Source organism: Triturus cristatus, chromosome 5_1, assembly GCF_964204655.1.
Source record: "Triturus cristatus chromosome 5_1, aTriCri1.1, whole genome shotgun sequence".
Taxonomy (NCBI): Eukaryota; Metazoa; Chordata; class Amphibia; order Caudata; family Salamandridae; genus Triturus; species Triturus cristatus.
In genome coordinates this window covers 167858306-167875896 of record NC_140587.1, presented here as the reverse complement: position 1 = coordinate 167875896, position 17591 = coordinate 167858306, and the positions used below count along the sequence as shown (strand labels likewise).

At 44.1% G+C, this 17591-nt stretch overlaps 1 protein-coding gene across 1 annotated transcript in view; it reads right to left on the bottom strand.

The window, feature by feature from the left end:
- Window positions 1–17591, bottom strand: part of LOC146830549 (solute carrier family 60 member 1-like) — a 305632-nt gene that overhangs the window by 44751 nt on the left and 243290 nt on the right. The window contains exons 9-11 of the mRNA XM_085604769.1: window positions 12802–12949; window positions 10338–10408; window positions 10074–10193 (exon numbers count right to left, since the gene is read on the bottom strand). Of these exons, the coding sequence (XP_085460895.1) occupies window positions 10116–10193; window positions 10338–10408; window positions 12802–12949 (297 nt within the window). The 3' untranslated portion in view covers window positions 10074–10115. The remainder of the gene's footprint in view (window positions 1–10073; window positions 10194–10337; window positions 10409–12801; window positions 12950–17591) is intronic.

Genomic DNA, 17591 nt, shown 5'->3' with positions numbered 1-17591 from the left:
GCAAAGAGTTCGAGCTGGTCACGGATCACAAACCGTTGATTTATCTGATGGACGGCGAAGGCCGGGGTAATGGAAAAGCCAGCTCGAGACTCCTGCGCTTGCTGTCCAAATTGCAGGAATACCACTTCACCATCAGACACATCAAGGGTGGCCTCAACAGCAGGGCGGACTGCCTATCGCGCTTGCCTATCGCCGGCGAGGAAGAAGGTTCCCTGGACGGCACGGAGTGTGTGGTGGCGATGGTGGACGTGACGGCCATTTGCGAGGGGTCTATCTCTGAGGAAGAATGGCTGACTGCCCAGGAAAAGGATGTGACCATCCGAAGGGTAGTGGACCACATGACGACTCATTGGCCTCCGGTCCGGAACTTGCACGGGGCACTCAGATGTTTCCAGCAGATCAGCGCGGAACTTACGATTGAAGATGGCTTCCTAAAAAGGCATGAACTGTTTGTGCCCCCGGAAGGTCTGAGGGACAAGCTGATCAGGATTGCTCACAGGGGCCACCCGGGGAGTACAGCCACCAAAAACCTCCTCAAGCAGTACTACTGGTGGCCGGGGATGTGCAGCGACGTCTGCGGCTTCATTGATAGATGCGGGCCGTGTTTGAGAGCCGACAAACATTGGAAGACGGCCAAGGGGGAACTGCAGATGGTGGACATTCCGGTCGGCCCATGGTGCAAGATTGCCATCGATTTCGCAGGCCCGTTTACCATACTGCCGGATGACTGCAGGCATCTCATTGTCCTTACGGACTACTTCTCCAAGTGGATCCACTACAAGTTTGTTAGGGAGGTTACTACTGACCGGGTGATCAAGGTGCTGAAGAAAATCTTCGCGACGGAGGGGCAGCCGAAGATCATGGTTTCCGACAATGGTACTCAGTTGGTGTCTCGGCAGATGACGGAATTCCTGACTAAGCTGGGAATCAAGCAGGAGAAGACTCCACTGTACAGTCCGAAGAGCAATGGGCAGGTCGAGCGGATGAACAGGTTCCTCAAAGAAGGTGTCCAACAGGCTGTTGCGTCTCAAATGGACGTGAAGGCGTTCTTGGCTGATAAGGTGCACACTTTTCATAACACGCCTAATGAAGTCACGGGCAACACTCCGTTCTATTTGATGAGAGGGAGAAGGTGCATGAGCGAGCTTACCCCCAAATTCAACGATTGGTATGACATGAGGGGCACAACTGAGGACATACAGGAAGAGGGGCTGAGAGTCAAGGAGCGAATAGTGGCTAAGCAAGAGAGCAATAAACTGTATGCTGACAAGGTTAACAGAGCCAAACCGAAGGAAATTGCGCAGGGAGATTGGGTACTGGTGAAGAAGCCCTACAAAGTAATGAAGGGAGAGTCTGTATTTCAAACCCCATTGCGGGTACACGGAGCGACCAGAGGGGCAGTGTGCCTGGAAGGTGGGGGATGGCGTAGCAAGGACGACATAGTCAAACTCAAAGCTGGGCAAGAGGAAATCATCATGAAAAGTAGTCACATGCGTGAGTCCGAGAGCGATGATAATGCGCTTGAATGGCAAGACAATGAGGTCACTGGCGGAAGTGTGTGCGATGATGAAGTTGGGGGTAATTCTCCCGCACAAGTTTGGGCCGGAGGCGGAAGTGCACACGTGAGTGGGAGCACATGGCGTGGCACGGGAGGTGTTGAGAGGCAGATGGGCACAGGCTCCAGACCAGTGAGGTGTGACAGTCGCAGCATGGGGAGCCCAGGTCAAAGCGGTAGTGGTGCTGGTGGCGTGGGACAAACCCCGTATGTTACCCCTAGCAGGCCGACACGGCATGTCAGAGCACCCAAGAGATTTGATGACTTTGTTATGCGATGAAAATGTGTTTTACTTATTTCTTTCTGTTAATAAGGGAGATGTTGTACGTGCTGTTAGCGGACTAGCGCCGCGGGGACACACGCAGTCTTTTCTCCCTGTTTGCCTGGCCTCCTGACGTCGCGGCCAATCGCACTTCGAGGTCGGCCGTGACGTCAGGCGGGGGCGCGGCGGATCGGGACTGAGCGCGGAATCCCAACGAAGCGGTTGTCTCTCAGCCTGCTCCTCGTGGGCCGTTACATTTGTGCACGAAACCAATAAAGTTGTTTTGCAGCATCTACGTCTCGCCTCCCTCACTCTGCCACTACACAGGTTGAACGGGTGCCTTACCGTGACTAACTCCTCATGCACACTTGAACCCTCTCCTACCTGCCCGATGTTAGGATGTTGGGGGATTTCTGCCACAGCCCTCAAGTCTCTTAAGGAGCGTTGGCAGTGTTGGCAGTGCCTGACCGGGCCAATCATTGCGCTGCTCTAATGTTTTTCCTAACATAAACAGCAAAGGAGCAGCATTTCGATTGGATCAGGCGACACGTCACGTAGGGGTGCGAGTCCTGGGACTGGAGGGCCGAGCTGTTACCAACCATGCATGCCAGAAGGCAGCATGCTCGAAGTCAGGTGTCACCATTTTAAAAAACTCAGCAGCCGACCTTCTGCTACTGTTGGCCTCTTTGGTAAGGGACCTTGCTTACAACAAACACGTATTTTATTGTGTTTTGGCGCTGGCGGACAGTAAATCACTCGTGGAGGCAGGTGTGTGAGTGTAGTGTGGTGGAAAACAAGCAACGCATTACTGCTGCGTGAGAGGAAACATCGTGGGAATGCACTGTATCTACGTTTCACCTGAGTGGAGCCTTTAAACCTCTCAACCCAGTTAGACAGATGTCCCCAGAGCTTTCACGCTACATTTCATAGTCAGGAGGTGATTCAGATAGGTCACATTGGGGCATATCAGCAACGAGGTGATAAAAAATTATCGCCGCTTTTGCGTCCGTTTTCGGGCGAAAAGCGGCGATAATTTTATCGCCTAATCAGCAAGGTCACGCTATTGCGCCAGAATTCTGAACGCCCAGCTTTGCATCTCTAATGAGATGCAAAGTGGGCTTTCCTGCCCTGACATGACTGGAGAAATGTCGCTAAGCGACATTTCTCCTATAATCAAGCCCCACGCTATGAAGCATGGCAGCAAGAAATGTAGCAAAAACCACTGTTATCGCTACTTTCCTTACGCCTGCTTCAGGCCTGACTTAGCCATGATATCTTATGGAAGGTGGATATCATGGCTACGTTTGCCTTGCCCTATCAGAAAGCTAACGCCAAACTTCGTGAGATTATTGCTGGGTTTCCAGCGATAATCTCACGTTTGGCAGTTAGCGCTAGGATTTTTATCGCTTTTGAGATAAGCGTTGCTAATAGCACGCTATCTCAGTGATAAAAATCCACGTTACCTGGCGTTAATTATCCTAGCGCTAAGTGCTGTTAGCGATAATTATCGCCGGTCCTTGATGATATGCCCCTTAAATACTTGGCGGAATTTTAGTAAAAATGGTTATTGCTACACATAGCACTAGAAACGTTAGCGCAAATCACAGCTAATCGCCTTTTCCTACTCTAACCGTTTCCTTATTAAATGGCAAAGTGCATACATACAGACTGAAAAATAATGTTCAGCCATTGAGTGTGGTTACTTTAACAAAACCCTTGAAGTTTCTTTTTGTTTACAAGTTTCTAATGTATTGAATATTTTTGTTAAATAAAACAATACCTTTTCCTGTACAATGCGGGCTTTGCCAGTGAGTTTCACAATAAGAGGAAGAGAACTGCAATAGTTTCCCAAGGTGACCTCATTTTAGGAGTGAGCTGCAGTTTATCCTTAAACTCAGGAATTTATCTGAAAATGGTAGCTGAAATTTTTTGAGAAACAACTTTAAAATATAATATTGGACACCTGCTGCTTGTTTAAGGAGAAGCCTTCAAACCCTATCCACGTGTACATGTTCTGTCCAAATATCATCACAGAAAATGTTTTATGGCTTTGTAAAAAAAAAACACAAAAGGAAACAGGGGCGGCCTTTCAGGAACCGAAAGAGCTGCCATCAGTGACAAGGAACGCACATGCTTCTCCTCCAAGCTTCTCAAGTACAGCGCAACAATAATATTGACAGATATCTTACAGCGCATTAATCCACCGATCTGGCTCTTCAACTTTCAAAACTAGGCGCTTCAGATTCCACACAGATCACAGCAGCTGGAGGTTCTTTCAGCGAGGAAAAATCTGTGTGTGCCAGGGATAGTGCCTAGAAGGACTTCTTGGCCAAATGTTTATAGCTGCGGTAACTTCAGCTCACTAAGGGGCATATTATCAAGACAGGCGATAAAATTATCGCCGCTTTAAAACGGCGATAATGGGCTTGATAATATGCTCTATGGAATTTCAATTGAAGCCCATGTTAGATGTGAAGGACGTCTAACATGGGCTTCAATTGGAATTCCATAGTGCATGTTATCAAACCCATTATCGCCGTTTTAGCGGCAGTTTTCTGCCGCTAAAGCGGCGATAATCTTATCGCCTGTCTTGATAATATGCCCCTCAGTAGCTTCTATTTACCCACGTAGATGTGTGCGTTCTGAGAACATTAAAGTTTCATTCCCATCTGCTTGAAACAAAGATGCATTTTGATTGCTTAGTTTATGGCCCTAACTTAATTGAGCATTTTATTTTCTCTGGCTAATATTTGCTTTCCAGCCTCTGGCTCTGAGGCATGTCCAATCTGGGCACCATCTGAGCTCTGGAGCAAATGCTGGCGGCAGTGTGAATTTGGTCACAGTGATTGTCAGGTTTTCAGAGTACTTGGTCATTCAATCCCCCGAACTCCACTTATGACAGTCGGGCTCGCTTGCTGCGCACGTTGGCCACAAGGCACTCATCCAGAACTTTTACGCCCAACCGCTTTCAAAAGTCACCAGCCGCCACTGGACGAATAGCATCTTTGGCCACCTGGCGCGGCAGCAGGAACATATTTCCGCTGACACTCAGGACCAAGGAGGACTGAGAGTAAAGTGACGCAGTTTGGAAGCAAGGCATTGCAATTCCCTGCCACCGGAAGTTCTGCCCACTAGGGGGCTGGAATCGTGGCAGGAAAGTGCCAGCATGTGTCTCTGATGAGAAGCAACTTTTTTAAACTCTGCTGTGTCCAGCTAAGGGCGGCTCTTAGTGGTGGTAGGTTGATTGAAACCAATGTGCTGCCAATTGTCCTTTGGTACCACCTTATGCATCAAATGAATCCTTGCCACTTGACGCTGCCCTTCCCTGCTTTGACATTCAACTGCAGGAAATCCTCTAATATGCACGTTCCAAAGAGTGGTGCCGAGCTAGAGAACTGTAAGGGTCGACTCAGTCAGCCACAGCGAATCACGAAACGTTGCCGACTTTCCCTACGGGTGATATTTCAGGACTTTATATGAATTAATGGGCAACGTTTACATTTCACCCACCGCTAGTTAGGAAGGGAAAGCAACATTTGCATACTTTTTCACAAAACGGCTGATAATAATAAAACTCTCCTACGCCAATCAGATTTGATTGATTGTTCAAATATGTGTTTGTGAGCGACTGACGACCACAACACACAAAACGTCACAAAAATGTGTTTTAATTTTCGCATAAAATACTGAACGGAATTAAACAGAAACCAATGTCAGGCGGTTAGTTGGAGCAAAGTCTATATTCTTCTGATGAACTGATGTACATCTGTTCACCGTTTTGTGCTGTGTGCGTGAGCAAAACTTCTTCACGGTCCGCCTATAAAATGTACCCCCATCATAACCCGTCGGCTGGAAAACTTTCCAGCACAGTCGTTAATGCACGTATTTTAGAAATAAACTTTAATGCAGATTCATCAAATGGGCAGTTATCAGTAAGCGAAAAAATCCCTTTTAATATAAAGTGCAGCCTTAACAATCCTGCAGATATTATCAGAAACTCTCTAATGCATACTATTGTTTATGAATGCATATAAAGGATAACGTATTATTAAATGTACACTATCCAGTTATATTTTTCACTCCATATACAGTAGCAGCTGCTACTGGACGGGGGTAGTGGGGCAGCGGATTGAGGAGAGAATGAAAATAAAAGGACTTGCCTGGAACGACCAGCAGCCGCTTCTCCCACCCTCGTCCTCTTTATCTTCCTTCTTCCTGGCCCGGTAGGTAGCAGGAAGCACCCGTGCACACAGGCTCCCCTGAGCCAATTACAAAGCTGCAATGCAGCGCTGTGATTGGGCTAAGTGCTGTGGATCGGTGCTCAGATGGGGGACAGGGAGCCTGTGCATGCTTCTCACCAGGCTGTGTAATGCAGCCTGCAGGGGAGGATGCAAAGTGCGCATGAAACATCCTTTACCCCGCATGTGTTACTCCGCATGCCATTCACCCTACATTTTTTACACCACAAAATATTTTACAACGCAGGGCTTTACACTGCAAACTATTACAACACATTCCCCAAACTAACACCCCGGTGGAGTAAGAATAGTAAATTGCGTTGGAATGGGGAATGCGTTGTAATGGATTGAGTTGTAAAGCCCTGCGTTGTAAAATATTTTGTGGTGTAAAAAGTGCGAGGTAATGGCTCGCGGAGTAAAAGTGTACGGGGTACAGTGTCCTATTCGTCATGAGCACTTAAGAAGTGCAAACCACTCTTCCCCCTGCTCTGGCCATTCCCACCACTGACTGCAATAGGAAAAATACAATGATAACAATGTCACACTATTACCATTTCATTTTTCCTTTTGAGCAGTGGGGAGCTACGACTGTCCGTATGGTCAAGGGACCCCTCGATGACTTACATAAACTTCATGATTTACAACAGGAGCTACTTTATCTCACATAACATCCGGCAGGGTACCTGATATGTTGATACATTAATGTAGTCCAGGTCTCCACCGTATCACAGGTTTCATGCAGAGGATGAGCAGCCAGGAAAAGCTTTAGCATGAATTTCCCCACAGATGGCATAAAGGACACAGGCCCTTGAGCTCGGAGCCCCACATCATCTGATCTGCAAATAACAGGCAGACAATGGCTGCTTTGAATTCATCTTTAAAGTACAAGAAGCTGGAACCGACCACCCACCTTTGGCCCATTCATGACGATGAGCTTGCACATAATCTATTTGTGATTTGTGGGTGACGAATGCCTTGTGAGTACTTCCGGTGCATAATACACCCACACACCTAGGGACCGGCATGCAGAGAGGAGGCTCAGCCTGGCAGTCCAGCCCTCCATGAAGAACAAAGCAGCAGGTACACACCTCCAGCTATACCATGTAGGGGCTCCCATGAACATATAGAAAGAGGGCCAGAGGCCTCATGATGTCAATAGAGGAACCCTGCCAGTTCAGCTTTCTGCTTCGTGCAATGCATGTCACTGCACAAACATTTAAAGGACGATGTGTGGGAATCTGATCCAGAACACTAGCCCTCGTGGCTTGCAAGAGCCTTGTTGTATGGAGGCCTTACATTGAGAGAGGGTAAGTATTTGTGTCCTACTTGCATTGCACTTTTCCCTGCAGGAATCCTGTGTCACTCCATCAGGAAAAGGCTGGTGCCACAGGGCATATCTCTGTTCATCGCTCTGTGAATGAAGGATGAACCCAGATCTGTACCTGCTTTAGCCCTTAGCCCAACTAACACCGTAGATTTTGTACCCGGGGCAGACAAGTGTACGTAGAGGAATTCATACACATGTCTCACATTTTAAAAACATGAGCAAATTTGTTTTGAGAGTTTATGTATGAAATAAGGCTTTTTGACTATCAGTAAAAACTGCAACCCATATTGGCCCTTAATTTGTCGATGAGAGGGAACTTTGATGTTCGACTCTTGTACACGTTGTGTACATATGAAGCCTCAAATACTGCACAGATTGTATTCTGATATTCTTTGAGACCTCCACTCAATAGATACTAATATTTTTGAGACCTCCACTCAAGAGATGCTTCCCACTCTAAACCACATGACAAGGTATCAATGAAATAAATGATGCACTTTTTATATGAAATCCCGTGTACATGTAGAGTGATTCTTATACTATGAAGAAATGTGGATGGGTTAAAAAGACCTTATTAGTTTAAACGCGAGGAGATAGTCCTTTTTTTGCTAACCAAAACCTGTTAGTATAAGTGAGTAGTCTACAGATAGCTCTGTAGTGAGACTTTAATTCAGTAGTGAACAAACTGGGGTCTATGACACGTAGTGGTAGGTCGCGGGCTGGTACGAGACAGGCCTTTCTTCCCGGTATATTCGAGCCGGTAAATCATGTGTAATGTACGTGACTGTAGGTAGCAATGTCACGTTCATACAGCTCTTAAGATAAGAGCCTTAATGCAGTTATACCGGGGTAAACTCCCCCTATAGAACAGAAATTCTTCCTCCCTCTGTTTTTTATTCTACCAACATTCGGACTGCTATAGGCAAAATAGAACAAGGGGCCTATATGCGTAGGGAGTGATAAGAGATGTATTCTATAGGCACTTAGGTAATTCTAATGATACCTTGTGATTGTAGACCCTAATAATAAGAAGGGAAATACTACAGCTACATCTCGATAAAGAAGTTGTATTAAGTCCATAAGAAGACGACAAAGAAGCGTGTAGGTGGCACGGCAACTTCAGTGTGTATATTCTCAAGGTAAAACAAGGATTTTATTAGCGCTTTATCTAACCGAATGAATTCGAGCTATGTACTATTCTGACCCATATCAATTATATTTCCTAGGTGGGTTAAGACACTTAACAAAGGACCTGACCATCCTAAGGGTGAATGAATAGCGATCCCTAATAAATAAGGACGTTACTACAATAGAAAGAATAATTCAAAGACAACAGTCTAATACTATAATGGAAGGTGAGAGACTCTTGTTTAGACCAACATACCAACAATTGGCTAGACTAGGCAAAACTGATTTTATAAGTAAAAAACCTTTTCTTTCTGTCATTGATAGAATAAACCAAGGATGTGGCAGACCATCGACAGGACATTCTTCTATTAGATATTTGGAAATTTCTGATCGAATTGATGATAGCCTGCCTCAATTAGAAAAGGTGAGGTCTTATCGGGTCATGCCCTATTAGTCTTGGAGGACATTATTTGTTAAAATGGTGAAAGTGATGCCCCTTTTGGGTCATGATAGAGATGTTTGGGAGTAAATGTAATTAGTCCGAGAGTGTAACAGTGTGGGTAACCCAGTGATAGGATGGATTGTGACATGCAGGTGAATGCAACTACAAGGAAAACACTGCTTGTGCAAATTAAGTCAGATTAGGCATTTTATGTTTTAACACATAGGTACAGATCTACTACTGTGCCAGTCCTTGATGTTTCTTCTCTCTCTTTTTTAAAAATCACCACATGAGAGTCATGATTTTGGTCTTGATAAAGATGGAGATATAATCAGCCATCGAAACGCGTCGACACCTATTTTTCTACATCAATCTGTTTTCATGGGCGACTAATAACGAGTACTAAGTACGACAGTACCAGGTTTTACGTCCCATATATGGCTACTACGGATGTGTTATATCTTTAATGACATATTGTTTTTGTCTATATTAGTGACTCTCATTTTTTATGGTTTTTTAGCTAGTGTTATGAATTTAGGCCGCTCATTTTTATTGTCAGTTATTATTGTTTGATGGTAAATTATCATCTTTATGTAACAATTTGTTTGCCTTCAATATATGTTGAACAAATAATAAATGTATTTATTAAGTCTGATTTACAGCAGTTGATAGTCTTGTTTTATGCATTCTCGCCTGCATGTACTACAGTCCTCCCCGGTTGTGGATGAACGAATGAGACCATTAGGTTTGAGTCAGGATACGTGTGTGATAAATTCTACATATACTTCATTATTTAGTCCAAAGGACATTTCATTGATTCACTTAAAAAGATTCGCTACAACCGTGTGTTACACAATTTCAGTGTATTTTCATGGTCGTTGATACCTACGCGTGGCTTGCATAATTCGTTTAAATGACAGCTTTATTTGCATCATTACTTAGATAGAATGCGACCTCAGGCTTCTGCGACTGCATAAACCAATCAGAGCCGGAAACCAAAGGGTAAAACATACATAGTTGTTATTCACAGTAGAACTTGAACCAACTAATATCGCTTTAGTCAAAGTATTGAAAACAATTAAATAAGTTAGTTGTGAAGCCTTGAAAGCTGTTTTCCTTACCAGAAGGAGGCCTTGGGTACACACGATGAAAGCACAGGAACATCAAGTAGAAAGCGAAAGCCATGCATCCAAACAGCAGCCCACAGCCAAGAAACTGTAGCTGCCCTGCTCAAGGATCACCTGTAGGGAACACACACCACACAGGGCCCTAAGTGAAAAGCCTCGTTGAACAATCCCAGAATGAACTGTGTCGTCTACAGTGGCTGGTTACGGGGAGGTACATTTGATTTATGATGGAGTAAGAGGCAGCCTCCAAGTACTTACCGAACCAACCAACATCTGGAGAACCATCTCACCAATCCCAGCGCCAGTCACCAGCACTGTAGTGGCACAACCTGGGGAAAGGGCACGAGGGGACATGGCTCTGGTGAGAAAGCTATGCAGATACAACAGCCAACAAAAAAACAGTTCAAGACGCTGAAAAACCCTATGATTGTTTTTACCTGAATGGCCAACACTTGTGATGTGTGGATGTGCCACGTGTTACATCTATACACAATGTGGGCAATGTTTGGAGTGAGGCTAGACTTGTGAAGCTCTGTGTTCATGTGATATGGCAAGCACTCCCACTTCAGGCTGCAATGACAACCTTTATAGGGCCAGCTTTCTTCATAATTGGAGAAGTATTTATTGAATCCGATATTGAACAATACCCTGGGTTTCTTATTCTTCGGATGCAATAATTAACTACAAATACTAGTTTTACCCCCAAAATGTAGCATGCTAGGCGGATTTTGATGCTTCCTGCACCAGAATATGCTTTTTACCGGGTAAATGTTCGCAGGTTCAATCTGACGTAATTTATCTTGTGAAAAACCAGATTATCGGATTTTTCTCACATACTCATTTCTGACACCTGTGCAACCGATGGTTTACAGTTATGTCGAAATTTTATGAGGTGCTTGAAACGGAGGCCTCTCGTTGTGTTTTTACCGACATTATCTGACAGCCTGCACGCGCTCTCGGAAGCCCTGAGCTCTCACGTCAAGAGCATTCAAGAGGCGTCTGAACACAGAGCTCTTACTGGCACGAGGGAGGGTGAGGTGGGCTCAACGCTGAGCGGGCGGCAGGGAGTACAGCACCCTCACATTCAGGACATAGTCTCCCTACACCCAAAGCAAGTAAAAGACGATCTGTTAAGGAGAGGTCAAGCCCATGGGAAAATCAAACGCTAAGCAGGTGTGTTAACTAAATATCAGGAAGGGCAGGGTGACCTTTCCTTCCTCTAACACTCCTCACACTCTTCTTCACCACACTTCCTCCCCTCCACCCTCCTTTGACCTGTGGGGGAAAGATACTTCCATCTAGGAACACATGAAGCTTCGGCAAGAGACACTTTGTACACTCTCCACCTGAACTATTGTGAGCATTTTGTCAGTCCCCACTTGATTTTCTATCTTCATTTGGCCCCTTTGAAATAATTGAAGGAACTTTGTATTCCTTCCAGAGACACTGGTGCTTTGGTTTTATTTTTCACATATAATTTAATTCTATCTCATCCACCTTATTTTGCAGTTTGGGTGCATTTAAAAATAACGCTTTTTATACTTCACTGGTAAGACCAGTGTCCATATGTTCAGCTTTCGCCAATGGTGCTGAATTCTAGCGCTTTGAAATCAGTCATTAATTCGCTACCACCTGATATCAAGCTCTTCACCTCACTCCAGCTCAAGTAGCCATTTTTTGATTGAAACAAGGCAGAGGTAGAACACTGTGTACACATAAAATCCGCATCTTGAAAATGGGCAATTCACATTTTCTTAGTTGCTCTTCAGGGGTCGGCAGTATCCGGGAATGCGTCATCCCATTAGACTAGTAACATTCAGGGGACATAGTTATAAATAATCTGTCCTAAACCCCCAGGAAGTATCATCTCTGTGCAGCAGTATTTCGATGATTGACTGATCAGGTCAGAAAGCAGCACTCAACATAATAGGATTTCATTTTTAGGTCGCGCATGGACAGCGCATGCGCTGCTGCTGCAAGGCATGCAGTATTGGAGTATGGCTTTGAAGCCCCACCTACTCTCCGCCCTTATTTTTAATTGGCTTGTATCACTGTCCTTTGTAAACGCTGGCCCTCTTTGGTACAGCCTTGTCTGTAACCTTCCATGGCGACTTATCCTTTTACTTCTGTTGCAACACAGTATGTCTTATTTAGTCTGTAAGCACTATTTTCTTCCATGAGTTTTTCCTACTGCAGGCACAACGTGCTTTCCTCGCCATGCGCACTTTCATTTTCGAGCTGCTCCAGACAATGGCAGCCACTTCTTTGAAGTAAAATAGATCTCGCATTTCCAGGAGTTTGAGCTATTGCCATTGTAAATGACAATAGCTTAAACTCTTGTAAATGCGAGACCTATTGCAATGCAAATGCTTGTTATTAGTGAAATCAAAAACTATTACTGTCTTTGCCCTCATCCTTCTTTCAGTCTCTCCGAATGCAAAATCAGTGCACACTGTTGCAGAAACATGCCTGTTGTTAACTCAACTCTGTACTTCTTAGATGCAGTGGAACAATGGCTACTATTTAGTCTGCAGGGATGTTTGATTTGTATACTATGCTTGAAATGCACAATTGAAGTAAGAAATACAATTATGATGAGCAGCTAAACATCAGAGTAATAAATATTTATTAATTATTAGGGTAAGAATAGAACTAGTGGGTTTGCCTGACCACCATCTCCTTTTACGGCTAATGTAAACCACAAAGACCGAAGAGCACCTACCTTTGTAATTGAGGATGTCTTCGGTGTAGGCCAGCATGCTGGGAAAGGTGCTGCTAAGGAAGAAGCCGAGGGATGCTGTACCCAGAAACAGCAGGATGGTGCTGTCGGGGGAGATGAGCAGGAGCAGGAGGGTCAGCAGCACTCCAGCCTGAAAGGATAGCATGCCCGTGTGTGAGTAGAAGGCAATGCTATACTGTACAGCTCAACCCATCCTGCCCAACAAAGCATGCCAGGCACACAAATGTGTTCACCCCCACACACACACATGCACACACACGCAAGCACACACACACACTTGCACGCACCCACACACACTCACACACACGCACAGACTTAAGCAAGGCAGGCATGAATGCCCAGGCAGGTGTGAATGCACAGACCAATACTCTTTTTATGCCTTTATCATGGCTAACATGAAGTCATACAGCGGAACTAATCACGGGTGCAAAATGCATTCACCACATCATCGTAATCCTCATTAATCTCAAGCAGTGCTTTAAATGGGCCGGCACTCACAGGTACTAAGTACCGGCACTCCTTATTTTTATCACTCTGAGTACCAGCACTTCTCTCCTGCAGAGGAGAGTACTAGTACTCCTGCAAAGCCAGGCTCATTGGCTGCTAGTGCTGGTGAGCATGAGGCTGTCAGAGTGGAACCTTTCTATAACAGCAAAGGCACTTATGTAGCCCTGAGCAGAGCCACTGCTGAACTTTTCAACATGGGCTCATTTGCATAATGTACTGTATTCACCAGCATGCTATGTTTGGCAGCGCAGGGTCCATTCAGGACCTGGGCTTTCAATACCATTCAGAGTATTGTGTGCATTTGTGCAAACTTGGGAATCGAGGCAGCCCGCTGACAGTGCCAGTTAAGAAAACCACAGGAGGCAAAGAGCTTAAAATGGCTTTAACCCCTAGTGAGTCTTTCGTGAGAGTGTTTGATTATGTCTGTGTTTGCCTGCTTGTGTGTGAGTACTTTTGTATGAGAGAAAAGCGATAGAGACAGAGAATTGCGACACTCAGGAAATGTGTGGGATACTTTGTGTGTGCATATCTGCTTATTTCTTTCTGTGTGTGCGCACGCTGGAGAATATACGTATCATCATGTCTTGCCATAAGCCCCTCCCCTAGCCCCGCCCACTCACACCTCTAGGTCACTTTAATGAGTACCTGCACTTATTTATTTACCATTTAAAGCACTGATCTCAAGTGCTTTATAGATGAAGCAGAAAGCATATGCAAAGCGCCTTGCATCACACACAAAGCCCAGCACCTTGGCACGAAACAATACCTGGCACAGAATGCGGATTTCACTGCCTTGGAGTCGCTGGTTCCACGCTTCTAGAACCGCCTTCATTCTATAAACAAAGAACCATTCCCAGTTGTTCTCAGGGTGTGCACCTCATTTACGACACTCAAGTCCACTGTGATACCCACAAACCCCTTTATAGAGTCACTCGAGATAGATGCACAGCGCCCAATGCCAGAGGATCCTTTTTGATCCTTTTTGACCCGCCTTGCAGATCTGTGTCTCTCATCATTTCTCTTAACTCTTACTTCATATGACCCACTGCAAATAACATCTGTAAAATGTTCTCACTGTAATTTGTCACTATACAAACGGACATGATATTGACTAAGGTTAGCCCATGTTGTGGTGGCTGCTAGTTAGTCTATTGTAACTCATTGTCTTCTTGTAAAGTGATCTAATACCTTTAGGTTTGGTCTGCATAGTGTAAAACGAACAATAAATAAATGAATAAACTTGAATTACTCCTGAGACGTCATGAAGATCTAATAACTACAAACAAACCTTCCTGGGCTATGTTATGTTATATAGATTTGTATAGCGCACTTATCACTCCCAGTAAAGTTGCAGGAGTACTTTATAAATATACACGGAGAACAGAGCAGTGCTTATACCACTTCACCATCCCAGCTCCAGCTGCCAAACACCGAACCCTCATCACCCATTCTATCCCACATTTTATTGTGGCGCATGACACACATCGTCCCACTTTATTAGCAACAGCAGTAATAAATAACACAATAGTAATATACTGACATAATAAGATGCAGTCAACATACTGCTCAGTATGCTTAATATATATTTTTTTAAAACATTCATATACTGACACAAAAGATACAGTATTCATACTACTAAAGATCCTTACTATTCTGAATGAGTGATAGATACAAACTCAAACTAATTATACCCCCAGCACCCCAATTTGCACTATAATAAAACCCCATAAAATGTATTAAGACATGAAAACATGCCAAAATTCATCCAACGACCTAACTTCCTAAGTAACTTGGGGGCATATTTACAAGCATCTATTGCCACCACAACATCACTTTTCTCCAAGTTGTGGTGGTGATATGAGCTTTGCCTTATTTACAAGGCAGTGTTAAGCCACTTAACGTGGCTCAACACCACCTTATGAATAAGGCACCCTTTCATGTGGGCACCTAAGGGGCGGGCAATGGGTGTTGTGGTGGATGTTCCACCGCAACACCCATTGAATTTGACGCTGCTCCATATTTACAAGGGTGGCGTAAATATGGTGCAGCACCAAAATTGAAACAAGGTAAAACCTAGTCTTCCCCTGGTGCAATGTGGAGAAATGTCTAATTTCTCCTTGTTTTGCTGTTTCCATGTGTGCTGCGTTGTGCAGCACACATAGAAACATCAAAAAGCCATTGATTGTTTATAGGCAGTAAGGTGTCATAAAAAAATGACGTTTTGCAACTTTTATGTGTGCTGCAATAAGCAGCACACATAGAAGTTTGAAAACGCCATTTCAGATTGTTTATGTGCAGGAAGGGACACCTTCCTGCATACAAACAATCATTCCCCTCAATGCAGGAACCCTTGCACTATGGTGCAAGGGTGCCAGCGTTGGCCTTAGGCAGCTAAATTAGCGGAAACTCAGGGCTGCACAGTACTCTTGTAAATACTGTGCAGCCCTGTGTTTCAGAAGTGGCGGAGTGCGGTGTGAAGCCAAGGAGGCCAACGACGCGCTCCTCCACTTCCTTGTAAATATGCCCCAAGGTACCTTCTTCCCTCGCTCACTTTGTGGCAACACACTCACTGTGCAATCAAGTTCTTATCCACACATACATTCATTTGCACCTTAGGAGCATACATCCCTTTATCCAAAGACACGTCCAACCACTCCGTCTGATCCTCCAGGATCCTTTCTGCCTCCTCAATTTCAACATCCCCCATCAAATAGCCACCACATTCGTCTTCACCCTTTTCATCACTCCCACAAGACTCATTACTCACATTTTTGCACATAGCTACTTGACGTAAATTCCACACTATTCCATCCTCTAATTGTACTGCACTTCCCAACACCTTACTAATCCTCAATGATTCTCACCAACAGAGTTTACCCTTATCGACAATTTCTGGTTTCTTGACTCTACAATAATGTTCCACCATTACAATTGGTAAATTTCACTCTACCATTATGACGTGCTCTTATTAACATCTGATGAGACTCCAACATCTCCCTCATTTCACCATGACATCCAACCCCAATTTGTTTTCAGTACTTCTCCATTAACCACCATGGAGTTAAACTGATTGATGGTTTCCTCCCTCTCAAAAGTTCAAATGGCATTTTCTCTGTTACAGAATGCGGGGTTATTCTATACAAGAAGAGCATACTCTTTAATGAGCTCCTCAAAGGAAGTCCTGACTTCGATTCCAATTGTATCTCTTCCTTAATGACCCTGTTATATCTCTAAACTTGACCATTTGCTTTTGAATAGTATAGGACCACCTAGAATGCTCAATACCATACTTCTTAAAAAACAGTTTCATTTTCTCAAATGTTAATTGCACACGATTATCTGACAATAATACTTCAGGAACTCCTTCCCTTGAAAACAACGTCTCCCAAAAATTCTATCACCACATCAGTGGTAATCTTACTTTTCTTACGCACTTCTGGCCATTTTGAAAAATAATCAATCAAAACAATAGCATAACATTCTTTAGTTGGCAACATGGGAAAAGGTTTAAAAAAATCTCAAGCTTCCGCCATGTTCCATTCGGTAACACCACTATCACTGACGGTATCCAAATGGCTTAGCACTTTCGTCACTGACTACACACACACTACAATTCCTTACCCAACAATCGACCATGCTATCCATTACTGGCGACCAAAAATTCTCTTTAATCTTCCTTTTTGTTCTAGACATACCTCCATGACGTTCATGACTCATTTTAACAAAAGTCTCACTTACACCATTGGGGGGAACAATTTTGTCACCTCTTAAACAACATCATTACCTAAGGACAATTTATCCTTCAGAGCCACTCGCATCCACCAAAATCACACAATTCGCTTCTATTTCAAAGGTTTTCCAGCAGATAGCTCGTAAACTTTCCTCCTTAATTGATGCAAAACATTCTAATTGCTCCCTCTCCCATACAAACTTCACATTTTTCTTAAGTAACTTCCTCAAATTATCCGCTTTTGTAGAATAATTTTTAATGAGCCTTGAATAAAATTCTGTTAGTCCAAAAACTGACATCAATTGCTCCTTGCAGGTAGGATCTGGAGCATTCAATATCGCTTCAACATGGCTAACTTTAGGACAAATCCCATCTTTTGAAATTTCATAGCCTAAATATTCCACTTAAGTCTTACTAAAATTACATTTCTCACTCTTCACAGTTAATCCCTTGTTATGGACAATAGATAATACCTGTTTCAAAATAACATTGTAGTCAACTTTTCCTTCCCAAAAATCAAGATATCGTCTTGGAA